General features: G+C 37.5%; 1 protein-coding gene across 1 annotated transcript in view; it reads left to right on the plus strand.

The window, feature by feature from the left end:
• The first annotated feature begins 9,080 nt into the window (after positions 1-9,080).
• SLC15A5 (solute carrier family 15 member 5) overlaps positions 9,081-19,246 on the plus strand; it is a 29,029-nt gene continuing 18,863 nt past the window's right edge. The window contains exons 1-4 of the mRNA XM_057389988.1: positions 9,081-9,447; positions 11,128-11,350; positions 15,395-15,564; positions 17,464-17,684. Of these exons, the coding sequence (XP_057245971.1) occupies positions 9,081-9,447; positions 11,128-11,350; positions 15,395-15,564; positions 17,464-17,684 (981 nt within the window). The remainder of the gene's footprint in view (positions 9,448-11,127; positions 11,351-15,394; positions 15,565-17,463; positions 17,685-19,246) is intronic.

Here is a 19,246-nt window from a genome sequence, read left to right on the forward strand (position 1 = left end):
GGTGCACTGATAAGATGCATTTTGAACACATTACTGCATGTCACAGCAAATACATTAATGGTTACTTTCATGCATGTATTTTAAACTCTAATTCTTTCCCTTTTTCAATGCCAAATGCTTGAAATCCTGCCTACTCTAGGTTGGAGTATTCCATCTTTGTCTAGCAGAGAAGGGCAAACTCTGCCCATCCCACCTGCAAAATCCAGAGGTGAAACACACTATGGACTATGAGAAGAGAGAATTTTAAAACTTCAGATTCAAGCTTAGATCTACGCAGGATTTTACAGCTCCATCRGGGTTTTACAACCCCATGAAAGCATGCTTGTGCAACTGCCAAAATCCTTCACTGAAAAATATGTATTGTGATTTCTTCACCAAACTGGAAGCAGCAGCCACTCACACAGCACACACAAGTGCTATACAGCTGTTTCATGATGGATCTCTTGCTTGCTGACCTGATTTCCACTGGTGTTAACTCAACACAACACTGTAAACTTCTCTGGATGATTAGAAAACATTCCTCTGAAGTATGTGAACAAACATGAGCTATAAGCACTGTGCTGCAGATTATCTTATAAATGTAACATCTCTGCAGTGGGACAACATAACTCTGCAATTTTTTTCCTCTGTCACCTGCCTGGATTTTAGCAGTTAGTTGCAATCACATTAAACATCTCCCTGCCATTTTTTTTTTTAGCAGGAAGCATAATTCTTTTCTCTTGGAAGGAGCCAGACCAATTTGTGTGTTCTATCATCCATAAGTAAATGTAAGAACTGATCTGAATTCAGTGTTTATTTTCAGGTAGTGCAATGTTGTAATCTGAGAGACAATAAACTCATTGCAAGCCTTCCATGGAATGCAAACTTAAAATTATGAAAAGACACTGGGACCAAAGGTGTCTTCCYTATCCCTTGAAACACTTGCCAAACTTTTTGCTGTTACAGCTTGAGGTCTTCCCTCTGAGACCGATGCCCACTGTTACACATGGAGAAAGACAAATATTTTGGTGACATGGCTGCATCATTTTCAAACATTGCAGCCCGTGTGGTCTCCTCGTTCATCTCTCAGCACATGAGCTGCTCCTTCACCATTCCAGCACAGCCAGGGGAGCTGGGGAAGGAAATCAGGGTGTCCTTGTGTTTTTCTTTGCCTGTCAGATCCTAGTGTGATAGCCAAAACCTGGTTTGCATTCATCTCTTCTGCCACAAATATAATTACTTGATGTTCATCTCGGTAAGAAATTTCGTATCTAAGATCTTCAAAAAGTCTGTCAAGGAGAAAGCAATACAGAGAAAAGCTGAGAAACTCAAATGTGGTTTTAGGTCAATGTGCATTATCRATGTGACAAAACCACTGATGTACAAACACTTACCTATATAACTGTAAAATGTGAGCACCTTATACCAAAATTATTTCACTATCATTCCCTTTCTGTCTTTCTTTTTGAATTTAGGCTTTCTTCCTGTAACAGTATCAATTATTTTTCAATAGTGTCTTRCATCCCTTTCTTTCTCATCTCTTTTTCAATACCACCCTTTTCTCTGCTAAATCATCAAAGATATTTTTGTTCTTTTATTGTGGCAGAGTCTGTAAACACGACCTTAGAAAGAGAATTTCTAAGTGCAAGCRTTTGTGATGCATTTGCACTAAAAGCTTTGAATTGCTATCTTTGATAAAGCTATTTGGTCTGATTATATTGTTTTGGAATCACACATGCAGGTACACCTCTCTAAAAAAAAAATGAATTTTTCAAAATGTAGTATATTGCATGTCTCAAAATGGAGGAGGATTATTTTTAAACTCAGTATTTTCCATGTAAGCAATTGTATTTCTATCCTGAGATTCACACACCAGCACTTCAACCGAAATTTAAAATCCAGTGGTTWAAAACCAGTAACTCTTAATCTGAAAGATGGATCAAATATGAATAAAGTTAATAATAATTATTCTAGTTTTATTTCTCTTAAACTGCTTCCATGCCTTCAAAGCTGCTTGGCAGATGTTACAGATATCTCTTGTACTGAACATGACAAATATTCCATGTGAGCACTGAATAGCAGGYGGAAAAGCCACCAATGGCTGTAGTGTGATTTTTGAGTGAAAATTGAAAACAGCACTTCCAAATACAAATTCAGATCTCATGGATTGCAATCTAAGTGGGAGCAACTGTACTTTGGGAAATTCAGTGATGTCTTGAAAGAGCCATTTGTAGTCAGGGAAAGGTGTATTCACATCATCAAATAGCAGAGACCCAGAGGTACAGCCAGCTATAAAGTTACATGATGCATTGTTRTCAGCTTTTGAGGCATGGGAAAACCTTCCCTTCCCTCATAAACCTCCGCAGCTGAAGACATCCCAGCACCCACYCATTCCATCAGTGGAGAGGATTATGAGAGCCTTCTGTCATCTGTTTTGGTCAGAATCAGCCAGKTTTAACAGCAAATGGAGTTGAAAAAGTTAATCCAGTATAGTTCAGTTAAAGCTAAGTTTGAACCAGTTCCAGATTAGAAGTGTAACTTTGGTTTCACTCATTTTAGCAAATTGCTGACAATAGAGGACATTGTACCTGGTAGTTCAGACATGTCCTCATCAGCACTGAGTGGAAGGATCACCTCCCTTAACCTGCTGGCCATGCTGACACCTTTCATAAAGACCAAAAACTCAATTTAAAATAGCTTTTAATAGAAAATATTGACCATTACAAGGAAAAGCAWTTTWAATTCTGAMAGTTTCTCCCTCAATCAAGCCACASAAGKCACTGTAGACAGGGTCTGTAGTGATTCACACAATTCTCAGCTTGTGGACATTCAAGTTTGTAAATGAATAAATAAAATTATGTAACACTACTTCCTATACCAGTTTAAAGGGCAGAAATGTATATGAACAGATAAGGGAAATAAAAAAGCTTCAAKATGAYTGTCCAAAACTTCCTGCCATCAACKTTCATGTGATCATCTGWATGTGAGAATTKTAYAGGACAGACAATCTGGAGTTCATATGATCMTTGACACATCCCATTAAAATCTGTGAGATTCCAGATATTGTTTTCTGGACAAAAGAGAAAACTTCCAAATAATACTTTTTCCTTTGTAAATGGRAAATGCTGGCCCCAGCATTCAGCTCTCATTTTATATTGAGCCAAAACTGTACTTTTCTCAGTTAATGCTTTCTCTCTCTTGTCTGTTGAAGACTTCCCCTTTTGTAGACATAATCATTCATTAACATGGAGCCTTGAATTTACCTCTTCCCAAATTCCTGGAGAGCAACCCTAATCTCTAGGTTACAATTTTAGCTCCCATACAGYTCACAAAGCTTTACACAATGTAAGACTCCAGCAGGAGAAATTAAGACTATCTGGGCACTGCAGTGGTTGAAAAGCYCTTCAGTGAGGTGGGACATCTACTGTCAATCCCCTGCTCTGATGAATATTTGCTTCTTAAAAAGATGCTGACATCTTTTCCTGGCTTCTCTGAAACCAGTTACATTGGATCAGGGAGGAATTTAAGCAGAAATTCCACCATCACATAGTACTTCTATATGTATTTTAGAATACTAACCACAGTCTACTAAATGGACTTGAATATAAATGAACTGTCACYATGGGAGAATAGTTGAAATCATCTTGGATGTACAGATAATATTRTCTCAACTGTGAACTCTGCTTTAGAATCTCATTTCAGCCTCTACCTAAAAATCTATATGTCAAAAGAAAATATCCTGGGTGCCATCTACAAACTATAACATGACACAAAAAAAGCCATCTTTCTGTATGACAGAGCTACTTCTAATTTTCCCATTAGACCAAACGACATCATAAAGAATATCTGCCAACAACATGATATAAAACCATACCATGCATCATGAAAAATAATTGCAATTCAATTRCTCCTGAATTATAAAACCGTCAGCTAGGTGCAATAAAGACAAAAGCCTTAGAACATATGATAAACTGCTTAGCATAGATAATTATATATGTTTGAACAAAATCCCCAAAATAAAACATGTGCAGTTTGAAGGAACAGGGTAATCATGCCAAAATAATTCTCATTTATAGYAAAGGTTTGATGATCAGCAATTTTAAAACCATCTCCCTGAAAAAAAATTATCAAAATAAATTAGCACTCATAGAGTGTAAAGTAAATTTCTCACCCAGAGAGGTCATGCCCAGCAACTGGATGAGAAAATTTTTCTTCTATCATCTTGCTTAGATTGTACTTTGCCAAATCATTTACTGTTGCTGCTTGGAATGGTTGAGGTTGATCTCAACCTGGTGATTGTCTGCTCTGCACCATCTGCTCAAGCAGAGTCACCTGCTGCAGGTTGCTCAGCACCGTATGTAGTCAGGTTTTTAATATCTACAAGAATAAAGATTTCACTCCATCCTCTCTGGGCAACCTCTTTCAGTCTTTAACAACCTCAGAAGTTTTTACTTATTCTTAAATTGAGTTCCCTTTGTTTCATTTTGTGCCTGTTGCCTCTTGCTCTGTCACTGGGCACCAYTGAAGGGAGCCTGTCTCTTGTCCTCTTGCACCCTCCCTTCAAGTATTTTTATACATTATTAAGAACCCCCGTGAACCTTCTCTTCTCCAGGCTGAGCAACGTCAGCTCTCTCATCCTCTGATCATATGTGGGCTTCTTCTTTCCTCTCATCTTCATGGCCCTTCACTGGACTCACTCCAATGTGTTCACATCTTGTAATTTCTTGTACTGCTTTGGGTACCATGGAAAAAGCTACAGAATTTTTGCTTCCTGTAGGTTCTGTGCTTTTGCCACACTCCCTGCTTAAATAAGAAAAAGAGAGAGGGAAAAATTACACTGGGGGRAAAGTAGGATTCAGGGAAAACACAGTCTTTCTCAGGACAAGAGGAGGAAATACAGCTTTTAGCAGAGGAGGTCCYGTCTGCATTCTCCACCAGGACCTCTGGGGCATTCTTGGGTGAGGGATTTCATCCTCTTTCTTGGAATGCTGCATTTCAGCAGAATGAAGAAAATAGCTTTTTTTACATTATTTTTTATAATTACTGTATTAGGAAAAAAAACAAATATACTTCTTAAAATACAACTTTTCCCTAAATTTTGGTCCTGCACTTTCACAGACAAAAGTGGCCAAGGAACAAGACAGACAWAACATCCATCCTGCAGCAAGGCAGAACTGGGTAAGGTTTCCAGTTGACATCTGGCAAAAGTGTTGAAAGTTTTGCAGAAATATTCACCAAAGGGAGAATAAAATTATTCAAAATTGATGTGGTACCACAATTCCAGAACTTCTCATAGAATTTCTTATATGATCAGTAATTTTAATAACCGGTTATTTCATAGATGCTGTTTTTCAGCCTTCAAATTGTCCTTTTAAGATATTTAATAGATTTTTATAAAATATAATACGATTTTATTTTAGTAGATTTGCTAACATAATAGATTTCATAAACTGGCTTTCTCAAAMTCATGATGAACTACATTTTAGTTTCTTAATTGACCTTTTACATGATTCACAAAGCACTTGGGTTTTGTTTATATTTTTTGTATGTATTTATTCTTCTGATATGTAGTCAGACAAATATTAGGCAGCATTTTTACTGATGCTGCTGAGGTATTTCAGAAGCATCAGATATGGGTTTGAAATRCTGTGAACTCCAAAAGAAGCACTGCCACATTGTCACAGTTATGTTACAGGCCAGAGTACTCTGAGTCTGCAGTGACAGGCAGTGCAGAAATCACTAAAATGGTTGTCCAAAGTAACATTTTCAATAGAAATAATTTCACTATTTACCAGTGAAACAGGATATAGGACATAGGATTTAAGAGATCATCCAACATGACACCTAAAGATGAAAAAAAAAGGGAAGAGAAAAAAAAAAGAACAAGTTAATAGAAAAAAAGAATGTTCTCCCTAGAAGCTAAACTTCTATTTTTATTTTTTTWAACTATGAACTATTAACTATTTCTTCTGTCTTTTGAATTGCAGTCCTCAARTCAGCGGCCATTGAGACAGCTTTTCAACACATGCACGTTAATGGGAATCCTAATACTAGAAAGATTTGACCCACACAATTTTATTTCACAGTGTCAAAATTCTTTCACTGCATTGTCAGCTTTGTCCAAATTAAGTATTTTTCCACCCCAGATATTTAGCAGGAACCACAGCCACTGCTACAATGAAGGGTAACACCTCTCACATGCTCTTTAAAAGAGTAAAGCTGAATTAAAGTTAGTAAAACATTAGGGAGACTGACCTTTCTAGAACACAAAGTGAGGTCTAAAGCCACTACTACCCTTTAGCCAGGGGAACTCTTTTGCTGGACTGAAGTTCTGCTTCTTTAATTTCAATACATTACCTCTCCAATAAAAATGCTGACTACTACCCCTTGTCAGGGAAAATTAGTAGAAGATTTCAGTTACAACATGTCCAGCTTAATTAATTTACCTAATCGTAATGTGTAGGTCCTAGTATGAGAAGAAGTAACCTTTAACCTTGAGTGGCAAGGCACCAAATAGCAACTCTTTCATTACCAGCCAGACCTCTAGTGAGCTGACACTGTCATGTGAGAACAAGTATTTTTRTAAACCTCTCTCCAAGATTTGACTGTCACATTTTCAGAGCTTTAAAGATTTGTTTAAAAAATATACAAAGTCCTTACTGGCAGACAGAAGTAYTGCCAGAAGGGCTGGATTTTGAAATAGCAGTTATCTTGTGTGTCCAGTTTCTAGGAGCTCTGGTATATATAAAGCTTTACATATGTTAATGCAAAGAATAGAGCTTTTCATCAGCCTTTATGCAGCTCTATTACATTGTGTAAGAATGGGTAAGAATAAGGCAGCTGAACATCAGGTGATTCAACTAGAATTCACCTAAAACCATGTCAGGTAAATAGACTGACCACTCRTAATTGCTGCAGAAGTGATTAAAAAAAATAAATAAATTAAAGATCCTCCTGTTACATGAAGCTGTACATTCTTTCAGCCGTGAGCATGCACTCGTGTACTGATTGATCTGTGACTGTCACCACCACGCCCATATTGATCACATGCAAAGGCAATTCAAAGGCAATCAGGACAATCACCCACTTCCTCCATCTGTGGCATTTATAAGGCTCAGCYAATTATTCCCTTTTCCCAGCTTGTAACCTAAAATTAGGGTAAATGAGACCACATGGGGACTAAGAGAGGACCATCTGAGTTAGAAGCYCTGCTRTCTGTYCTGGTTCCCATGATTTGATTCAATGTGAACTGSTAGCACCCATGAGAACAGGTAAACTTTCCACTCTAAAGGAAAACAGACTATTTTACATTCACATATCTGTTGGAGCAAGAGTTCATTTATCCTTATGTTTTCTATCTAATTTTTAAATACAGTTGTATTTGCTATAAAAAAAAAAAGAAAAAATAATTTTCTTCATGAACAGTTAGATAAAGGTAGCTTCATGCAACAGAAGACATGTGCACCTATAATTTAAAATAACTTTCTCTGCCCTCTTTTGATTTGTGAGTGGCTTCTTTAGGCTTTGATAGAGMAACTAAGTTGAGTTATAAGTTCAGTTTTGATATCTCTGGTTTGTTTGCCCAAAAGAGGATCATTTTGCCTATCATGGATGAGAAGACGGGGCCACAGGCCACAGTTGTTTTAATCCCCAGCAGAATATCTCTGAAAACTAGGGTTTTTTTGCTGTCTGAGTTATTGCTTTAGACTTGTAATTGATTAAAAAATATATTTCACTTTAGGAAACAATCTGTTGCTACTTAGATTTAAGCTTCAGAGTTTTTAGGCATCCTGTATGATCATGGTTTTTTTGGGGGGTTCTTTTTGGTTTTTTTTGGTTGTTTTTTTTTGTTTGTTTGTTTGGGGATTTTTTTTTCGGTAGTCTTGAATATTTATCCATACTGGTTACATACTCTTTATTGTTCTTCTGTTTTATGATGCAGCATGTGTAGTCCTGATATTCTAAATAAGTCTGAAGGGTCCAGATTTGAATAGATATGAGGACAGATAGAAGCAAACAGAACCTATGTCTCAAAAATGCCATCAGAAGCATTGAGAGCTCTGTTTTCAGAAGCGGTGCTGGTTTACCACTGCCTTATAACAGGTGCATGCATTTACATTTGCACACCATAGATGTGGGATTCTCCCTTTTGTAGTTGGAAGCATTTTAAACAGGTGTTAGTGATCTTAAWGAGCTCCACAAAATGGAGAAACTGACCTGGAAATCAGCAGACTTCACTGTGGATAAAGTAGTAGGAACATTATAAAGCACTGTGAGTTTGGCTCTTCCTAATTCCCTTTCAAGGTTGTAATAGCTTTTGTTTGATATGAGAACACACTGCCTCTGCCCCTTCTGATGCATTGTAGTTATAGGACAGAATCTGCCTATAGAAACAGTCGTGGGTTAGGCTGCTTCAAGGTTGSTCTTTTTTCTTTTGATGATAAATTCAACTTACTTTCTTTTAAAAATTGTTTTCTTGACTTAAACACAGTAGCATTACTTATTTCTGTAATTAACTTCATCTGAATTTCAACCAGAAATAGAAAGAAATATCACAATGATTGGATAATGTTAACCTTAAAAAAAATCCCTCTCTTTATCTACTTGCTGTTTTTCACTTGTTGCCTAATTAAAGTATTGGATTATTTTAACCAAATTATTTTCACAATCTGTTATTTGAATTCTGCTGAAAATGTTAGCTTTCATGTGTGTTTAAACCTTTATCTTTAGCATACAGATTGAGTTTAGCATACACTATTGGATTCACATAATTTAATAGGTAATATAATTCTGGGGAAAAATCTTGTTCACCCCCAAATGAACTAATTAAATAGACTACTTAACTTCCTAGTGTTACTAAATTCAGAAGCTGAAGTATTTATATAATTCTTTGATTTTTTTTTGTTTAGGGTTTTTTTTTAAATACTCTTTGATCCTAAATGTAATATCTCAAAAATGACAGGTGCCCTAAGAAATTGTAGTAGCTAAGTGTGGAATTCAAAGCGAGAGTTTTACCAGTTTGCTAATGACAGTGGAGGAGCACAGATGTATACCTGTAACTTAAGCTGATCTACTCAGTCATACTCAAAAAACCCACAAACATGCCTGATGCAGACAGGAGAGATGTGCAGGAGAAGGGGTTTTTGAACCACATGGCTGACAAGGAGCAACTCCAACCTGGGAGAAGCAACCATGCTGGAAAACTGCCTCAACCTGAGAAGAAGCTCCACGAGGCTGTTTGTGTGCTGCTGCTGGAGCTGTGTGAGAGGTTCACCTTCTTTGGCATCGTGTGCAACATGATCCTGTTCTGTACTGTCAAGCTTGGCTATCGCAGCTACCAGGCTGCCATTGTCAATATGTGCTTCGTGGGCACCTCCACGCTGACACCAGTGCTGGTGGGCTGGCTTGCTGAATACCTTGTGGGGAGGACCAAGCTGGTGTGCATCTGCATGTTCCTACACTTCCTAGGTAGGTGACACCCAGGTCACTATTACAGTTCTTACTAATCCTCTTGCAGAAATTCACTCTTAGGCACTGTATTTGGCATCTGACCCTTTTCCCAAACCTTCTTTAACACCTAATTACTTGGCCTCTCCTCTGCAAAATGGTCTGCAGTATTTTCACCTTTGTAGTTTTCTGAGGCAGTGATCTGAGCAAAGCAAGAGTTGTATGTGCATCTTGTGTAGCTGTTGCACAAACTTGACTCCTCTAAAGTGGGTCAGCTATTGGGAGCATGGATACTCAACTATTAAAATTGGTCCCTTTAGCAAGCACCTAAGGTTATTAGTGTCTAGCACAAATGCAAGGCTGGAGTCAGGGGGAGCATTTAGAAACTGTTTTCCTGCTGTTGGGAGTAAGACTGTGTGTAAAGGTACAAGGCTTTTGTATTTGGACAAGAGGAAAAGTATTTAAGTGCATACCAATACTGACAAACTTTGCCTTATGGATCCTAATAGCTGCACCTAGTGCCTGCCTTCTGTTGGCACATTCTGAATCTTCCCTGTCTATTATTCTGAATACCTTTTACCAAAAAAGCACTGTTCAAACTAAAATACACCTGTTCTGTAGCAGGTAGTGCATCTCCTATGATCTGGTGGTGTGTCTGGTGGTTACTCTGTCAAATTACACCAAGCTGATCAAAATACTTCTCATTTGAATCTGTTTTCTGCAATAGCCAGCTGCATTGGTATTTAGACATGCAACAGAGCAAGTAAAAAAATCATTCCTGAAATGTTCTTGAGGTGATTGCAAAACCATTGTTCAAACAGTCTGGAAAAATGATTGCTATTGTGTTCTACTGTTTCTTCTCCCCTGGGATTACAGTTTAAATCTCTTTCTGCCACTGTCCTTTCTGCCACTTCTGTCCTTTCAGTGCATCTCTTAAAGTAGAAGACTGGAGACACAAACAGAATTTGATACATTTGGGTATTGTTTTAACCAGAACATTTTTTTTCTTGTGGAGATAAATCATTAAACATTCCTGCATAGTCATATGCATTAAACATTGATGCATAGTCATAATAGTGGCTAATGTTGGTGTTGTTGGCACATGAATATATTTTAAGTTTAGTGTCCGTTACAACTTGAAAAACCTATGGCTGATTAAATCTGAAGGACTTGCTTAGCAGACTAAATATGGCAAATGCAATTCATGGCAGTGCTTCTATAGTTAAATTTTCTGAAAATCATATTTTCCATTAAGCTACTACAGAAAAAAACAAAAAAAGGAAATTTTCCACAAAAGTTTTGAGAATTTATTTCTGAAAGTATGATTTCTGTTAGGATTCTGAGGTTTTAGAAGATGAAAAAAATGCTCTACTCCACCGTGGGATGTTTTAGAGTTGGTTTTTTCTTTTGTTAATTTATGGCTCAATTGATAGAAGCCAATTATTGATAGAAGATCTTGAATCCTTACTAGCATTTCAGAGGAAATTTGGGTTCTTGGAGGCCCATTGTGGTCTCACCTTACTTTATATTTCAACATCCAAAAAGTTTCTGCCTCTCTGGAATTATGCCTGTTCCTCTTTGTACTTGTCTATTGAGTATCTTTGATTTTYCCTCTGTCTTTTCAACACACCTGCTCTTAAAAATACGTCTTATTAATCTGACTCTAATTCCTTTCAAATGACAATTTTYGTTCCCTTCCAGGCACAGCACTATTACCTGTTGTGTCATTCCCCTTTGAAGATATTTACATCGACAAACGACATGTTCTTCACACTCTACCCAAGAGGGAGCAGAAAATCGTGTTCTGCTTTGCTCTSCTCACAGCCAGTCTGGGAATAGGAGGCATAAGAGCTATCGTGTGTCCACTRAGTGCATACAGCCTAGAGGACTGTGGACCAAAGGAGCTGCTTTCATTTTTCAACTGGTTGGTAATTTAATGTTGGCTAAATATCTGTTGGGAATGATAGAGCATTACCTTGAAATTCACTGCTGAAATTCACAGATTCTGTGATGGTGGGTTTCATGTTTTGTTTTTCACTGCAAAACTTTTGGATTTTGGAAGAGTTTTCAGGAGTTTCAGTYAATTGTTTTCCTGACTTTTTCGTTTTGCTAGAAAATGATCATCTGTTTTGGCTTCCTACAGAAGTATTCAGTCAGAATATTCAAGATTAAATGATTTGCCCAAATACTGAAAAGACTTGCCAAGCTAGTTGCTGTTGGAACAGCATATCCCATTTGGWTTTCTGCCTTTAACATGGCTGTGCCTTTAGGAAATTTTGCTGTTGTTCCCCAACAGTGGCAAAATTCAATGATATACTGGAGTTTACATCAGGGGAAATTTTTAGCAGTAACAGGCAGCAGTGGGCTACTGGTTTGCTGGAAGTCAGGATTGCTAGTAGTCTTAAACTGCTAAGCTCAGTGGTAGGAATGTGCTGTATTATTTCAGCTCTGTTGCTGGGAAGTTCTGGCATCACATAAAAATAACATCTGTATTTTAGTTGTAGTTTTYTTCATTCTTTAGAAAATAATTGCTATTAAAATGGTTCTTAAAAATCAGGGTTTAGAATTCTTTGATTTTGGGTATTATTTTTCCTCCATGCATCAGGGAGGTAATTTTTGATGATTTTTTTTCTCCTTGTCTCTTCTGTAGCCCTATACAGAGTGCTATACTTTCTGGTTAAACTGTAGTGRGGAAATTGCAGTGGGAACCTCCATATTCCTGCTTCAAGGCAGGGTGAAAGAAAGCCCTAAACTGCGCCCTTTTCTCTCCTTTACATGCACGGTTATTAAAATAAAAACTGAGTACATTTGCATATTAACAATGCAGTGCTGAAGAATCGATGAAGATCTCAGCAAATCAGATCTCTCCTCCTTTGGGGATGGCTTTCCTGGCTGTTCTTTCTTCCTCCAATTATGTTAATACCGAAGAGTTCTGCATTAAATCCAAACTTCAGTGAATAAAGTAYCTTTACCAAAGGTGATGAGACTATTTAGTTCCTTAGAGCAGATTCTGCCTCCTTGACCTGCTCATAGGAGAGAAGAGGAAAAAAAATCCTTCCTTTTTACTCTATTCTGAGTTTTAATCCTTAATTAGCAACATCATTTTGATTAAATAAGACCCTGGGGGATTAAGACTGGAGAGCAATCAGTTGTTCTGAAAGATAGCTCTGGAGAGTTTATTGTACTGTGGTCTTAGCCATTCAGAATTGTGTTTAATCAAAGTGACATTTCTTAGTGTTGATTACAAAGGAGAAATAATATGAATAAAAAGTTCCTTGGGGGAATCCAAATGGGTCAGTTCTTGGAACTTTGGAAATATCAAGAAAGACACACATGCAATTCAAAAAAGTTTAATTTTCGCATTGGCACCCAAGGAGGGGCTGTTGGAATGCAATCTCAAAATTTAAAAAATAGGGGGGTTTATTCTRAGCATTTTTAATCTCATTAAACCTCTCAGAATATAATCACTTTTTCTTGGTAGACTGTTCTCTCTTGGTGGGTGTTTGTCATGGGATTTAATTTTAAAACCATATAAAATGAGATGGCATCCTCTTGATGAGTTTGAGTCTGGACTTAGTTAAGTTCTGTTTCAWCCATCAGAATTATTGAATTGAAGATTGGGTTAAAAGTCCTAGTAATTTCCTGTTTTCTAATTCAATCCTTCAAGGAGATTGGTTTGCACATCTTAGGGCTTGGTTCTAACCTGCAGTATGTGCTATGGCTCTGACTTTGTAAATAAACAGAATATACCAATTCTAAGCAAAGAAGGACTTGGATTCTGTTGGATTAAACTTTTGTAAGGCCTGCATTTCAAAGGTTCAGGTTATGGATAGGTACTATTTTGCAGCAGGAGAAATACATTGTCTGTTGGGACAGAGAATGAGAGTGAAGAGTATAATCTAGACTAGGGGTGAGAACTAGCAGAGCTGTATCTTGTCTTACATACTTGATGTAAAAAACTGCAGAGAACATCGGAGCAACGGTGTTTTCCACCCTCACRTTCTCTTTTTTGTTTCCATATATTGCAGATTAATTTCTGCCATTTTCCTTGATGCACTTTACTTTGACATTTTAAAAACTTTTTCTGCCTCTTTGGGATTTCTCCACACACACACACTTTGTTTTTGCAGAGAATTCTRTAGTGATTCTGAAAAAAAATACCTCCTCTACGAAGATATATAAACATAAAAACTAGTTTTCAATAAGAATTACCTGGATGTTACTACTTCAACGTTTTCACAAAGAATACATTTCTATAAGATGTTTTTAAAATATTATTAGGTTTATATGGACTTGTCACAGTAGCATTTAAATTTATATCTGGACTGCATTCTTGAGGTGAACCTCTCAAGCTGGCTTTTGGCTATCATTGTGAAGAGACTTCAGAGTGCTGAAGCTTCAGGAGGAAGCTCTTCCCTGMAAAGCTGGAGAGGATATTCAGTTTGATGTATCTAACTAAATCTGCTGTGCCCTGGTGTGAGCTCTGAGACTCTTCATGTAATAAAGGCCCGAATGCTGATCTGCTGCTGTCAGTATGATATGAGCACATCGCAGAATTCTTATACATATGTTGAGGTTAGTTCACCTCTCTTGTTTCAGCCACAGGGATTGCTAAACACATTGGTTGGGTTTTTTCCTTCTCATTCTTGTAAGAGGACAGGAACTTTACATTTCAGTCTTCAGGTCCATTGCTATGCAGCAGTGAAAAATGAAAGTGCTCTCCTTACTCRAGGGTTTTCTTTGGATGCTCCTATTTCCAGTCAAACAATCACAGAGTCACGGAGAGTGTCAGGACTTCAGGTAGGTCAGGCACACTTCAGAAAGTTTGGAAAACAGCTACTGAAGCTTCTGACTTAAAAATTGTCAGTTAAAAWTTGACTCAAAACTTCTACACAAGTTGTAGCCAAATTAGTCTTGCAACTACATTTTTTATAGCTTTAGTTGAATGGGTGAATATGTATATGTATAAAATCCCTCCAAAGGTATTATCATCGAGTAACATAATACCAAACCTTTTGTCATTCAGAAGATAATTCTAGATGCATTAGCAGACATAAAAACTCAAGTTCAAATAGCATGCATGAGGCAGAAGTGGCACTGAACAAGAAAACAAGCTTTGCTTTTTCCAGTAATATATATTAAGTGATATAATTATGTATTGATGTATTTCACCTTTAAATGAAACAATTTTGCTATRGCTCCAGCAAAGGCAGAGGAATTTCTTCTTGCAGCTGCTTACAAAGTTTAATCTTTGACATATTGGGGCAGTACTGCTCAATAATTGTGCTGTTTTCAGGGACCACAAACTGCTGTAGACCAATAAGTAGTGGAATGCCATCTGCTTCCAAGAGTGTGTGATTTAGCCTTTGAATATCTTCTGTGATCAGGAGGGGCTCCATACTCCCTTGGGAATCACCTCTCCTACCAATTATGCTCTCAGAGAAAATTGTGTTGGGGAATTTCCTTCTCAAGGTATTCCAGAAGCCAACAAAATTTCAAGCTGAGCCWTGCAACTAATAGCTGACAAATCAAATTTTAATATTTCTTAAATTTTTTAACATTTAAAATTTCTTAACCAAGGGATGGTGGCATTAAGACATTTCTCTCTTAAGCTTGAAGCATATGATTTGATGATATTTCATGCACAAAACTTGTTGCCAGATATTAAATGTGTAAATGGTAAATGCTGATGTATTTAATTAATGTCACCCACAAGAATATTTCCACTACTAGGCTGATAATTTGTTCAGCTCTACTGCCTTAGTACTCTTACTTTAATCATATACTTCTCGGAGCTAAGACATTTGAGTGAAAATCTGTTTTAATTGCTGTGTTAATCTGTGCATAGTACTGATGCTGTCCATGATTACTATACTTAACCATGCCTTTAATTTGATGTTTTAATCTTCTGTAAAGGCTTTTCTATTATTGAGCCTCTCCACTTTTCTCTCTCATCTCTGTGTGCTAGGTTTCATTGGCTGGTTAACTTAAATTCAGCAGTGGTCTTTGTCAGCATTTCTTACATCCAGCAGTCTGTGGCCAGGAACCTTGGCTTTCTCATCCCATTTGTGTCTGGGCTTATGGCTATGATCACAATTCACATGGTTCGGGGTGAAATGATTTACAAACCCAAAACAGGTAAGAGACAGCTCCATCCTGGGGAGCATCTTTAGAGATTACTGTCATAGAAGAGATCAACTTGCACATCCAAACTAGTTTTTCCATAACTCTGTCCTGTTTGGTTGGAGTTCCTTGGGTTTTAGCCCTCCACAATCTGCATGTGAGAAATTATATCCATCTTCTGTAAAGATAAACCTGGAGATTCTGGATAGTCTTTCTGGATAGATTTTCTGGTAAAAGTGGGAAACAGTCTCTGGTAAACTTCTGTATGTTTTCTGTCCTGTCAGGGCACGTGTCACAGCCTTTGACTGTGCAGGAAGMGGTGGAATATGCCTGCTGCTGGTGGAATTGATTTTGCCATGTTTGGCTCAACCTTTTGTCTGCCCAACCTCTTATATTCCAAAGGGAGGGAGATGGTCATGACCATCTTTGAGACCAGGTCAGCTGAGCTAGGACACAGCCAGGCTGCTGCTTTGTTGAGCTCTCTGCTGGGCTTGTCATGGAGCACACAGTGCAGCTTCTGATTTCAAACCTGGCGGTTTGAAATTACTGCTTCTTATTCCTTTTTTGTGAGTGTCCAGTCTCTAGTGTAGGGCAAAGCAAAATAACATTTCTCTGACTGAAAACATTTCATTAAAACCTCTGCCAGTGAATTGAGCCAATACCAAATATCCTTTCTTTTATTTACTTCTGAAACTAACTCTGCTTAGAGAAGAACCCAAGTCCCAGTTGTTTTCTGGTTAGCTTCTTAATCAAATCAGTCTGGAATTCCACACTTTTTTCGTTTAGTCCTCATATTTGGTTTTAAAATAATCTACGTCTGAAACTTCAACTTCAGTTACAATGAGTGGTGAGTTAGTTGTGTAGCATAGTCCTACAGAACAATAAAAACTCTACCAAGTCTATATTTGAAGTTTTTGATACGTTGTTTCAGATTCTATTCCATAGTGACAACAGTCTACAGGTTAATACTACACAGCCATGTAGTTTTAAATATTAATTTTTCTAATAAAATGCTCTTCCTTAGTACTTTTAAAGCAAGTGCTTCCAGTCAGTGTCAATGGATATCTCTAGAACATAATTTCCACATCGGAGATGTGGAAGAGGGAGACATTTTCATTCTGCAATCTTAGTTCTTCTTGGGTTTTGGAAAGTAYTTATTTGTAGATATTACAAACTTATTGTAGTGCTTCAGCACTAAGGAAAGCAAAGAAATGCCATAACCCCTATTTGCATAGATGGCAACTAGCCAAAGGTAAATGAATCTGCATTCCCAAGCCTAAAACTAACAGTTTTGTGCTCGTTCTACTACTGTTTTATCTGAGAACCAAGTTAGCCATTCCTGAACCCAGTAACCAGTGAACAAGTTTTAATATGCCACRTACTAGACTGGAAACTCCTCTTCTGTCCTGCATAGTACTTAAAAGACCTGAGATGATAATTCTGGCTTTGAATTTCATCCACAAAAATTCTCTTAACTCATCAACTGTTTTTTTAAACTCCATGTAATTCTTACTTTCCCACTTCCCTTCTCTTGCTGCTGGACTTCAGCAGATMTGCAATATCTTGAACCGATATCTAAGAACATTCAATAAATGGAAAGAAAAAACAAAGGAAATTAAAACTTCACCTGCTCAAGCACAGCAACACATCATGGTGTGTTAAATAACTGGTAATAAAAGGCAGTCTTCTTTGTGGATGTTGGGTGGGATTCCTTTCATGACTACATGAAATCATGTGACTCAGCTGGGTCCGAAAATGAATGTTTTGAAACAAATCCAGACTATTACCTCTCCCCTCCGTAAAAAGACATAAAGGTGAATATACCAGCTTATATTTTTCCTCCTGAAATGTATTGTCTTGACTCTATTTTGCAGCAGTTACAAACATACCAATATCTAATGTCTCTGTTYGCAGGCAGTTCCCTGCTGACCACTTTTGGGGTGATTTTTAGTGCCCTGAAAGCATGCTGTGTGCGCTACCGCTACTTTAGCATGGGSGTGACAAACTGGCTGGACCATGCCAAGGAAAACCACGGCGGTCAGTACAGCGAGATTCAGGTGGAAAGTACAAAGTCACTCGCCAGACTCTTCCCATTGTTTGCTTTCCAGATTCTGTACAGAACATGCATTATGCAGGTGGGTACACAGCTTTAAACAAAATTCTCAAAATCGACTGTGACACGTGTTTAATACCATGTCTCTAGGTGYGTTTTTTTAAGTGAGTTTGCTTTGCCAGCTGAACAACCTTGCAGAGTAGTTTTAATTACCTAAGAATATACTTTGCTACAGCCTCTGATCTCCTCAAATAATGAAAATTGACTTGGYGAAGGCTCATTAAGGAGCTTGTGTGAGTGTTTGCTACTCCTTTCTCTGAACCTTTTTCTTGGTTCAACTGTTTTGTGTGAGTTCTGTGCTCCTCATGCTGCTGTGTCACAGTTACCAACACCAAGACTCAGGCTCAGTATTCTTTAAAAATGTAATTTTCCAATTTCCTAAATGTTCCCTCACTTATAGGGAGAGGTAGAAAATCTTTATTTGCTGTTTTGGTTGCATGTTTCTCATCCTGTTTTGACAAGATTGTGTGTCTGTTGTACCTACAGTGGAAGTGGGTGGGTTTCCATTTGTGGAAAGCAGCAGTCCTTTCACAGCCCCTCTGTCAGGCTGTGTGGTTCTTTTCACTTCTGAGAGTGTGTGTGRTATAAATGTAAATGTGTCAAGGAGCCACTTAAGCTGACACGATTCTTTCAGAGTCCTTTTGTCTGGATGATCCTGGCTAAGAGTTGGAGGTAGTTCACCCTTTGGCAACTGGAATAACAAGTTTATGAACTGGCCCAGAAATTCATTTTTAGTCATTGGTGTTATAATGCTGCTTAAGGAAATTCTTACAAGTATGTGGCATATACTGCTCCACTGACACTTCCTCTTGCCATCATTCTTTGTTGCCATCCATCTGCCTCATTCTTTCTCSTCATGCCTCCCCAACTCCTCCCCTCTTCCCCAAAAGAACAAAAAATCCCAAGTGAACATAAAACCCCCATTTAAAACTAACACAAATACATGACCAAGGTTTATCATTRGTGACCAGATGAAACTTAAACGGATATTATCATTTTATCAAATTTATAATAAAGTATTTGTCTAGAAAATATAGGTATCTTTCCACTGCTGAAAAAAAATCAATCCTTTGGCAGAATTTTTAGTAAGTTTAGGGCTCTTTCTCAAACTAAGAGATAGATCAGTGGTTTTTTTTGTGAAGATTAAGACTATTTTCTTCATATTATTAACAGTTTTCAGTGCTTGTGATTCATGTTGATGATATTTTAATTCCTGTTAAGAAGTCAATTCTTAGTCAAGTCTTTTCAATAGGCATTGGAAAAAAGGAACCAACAGCATTTGACTTMGTTCTAAACATGCATAGTTCTGTTGCTATTTATTCTCCCTTTTACAATGTGTATTTTCTTTCGAAGGTGGAATGTAGGTGAAAAATATTTTTATTAGGAGTTAGCATTTGAGTAATTCTTAAGCACTGAAATGATGGTTGGGGTTGACTATAACCATTGACTATAATCCTACATGACCTCAGTTAATAACTATACATTAATTTTCAGACAGCTGTAAAGCAGTAAACTCTACCTGGGTTTGAAATCACTGATCATATTGAAGAGCTGKGCAGGGTGCTACAGGAACCCAGAACTCAC

Source organism: Malurus melanocephalus, unplaced genomic scaffold (assembly GCF_030028575.1).
Source record: "Malurus melanocephalus ecotype Western Australia unplaced genomic scaffold, MMel_1.1 scaffold_22, whole genome shotgun sequence".
In the NCBI taxonomy this organism is placed as follows: domain Eukaryota; kingdom Metazoa; phylum Chordata; class Aves; order Passeriformes; family Maluridae; genus Malurus; species Malurus melanocephalus.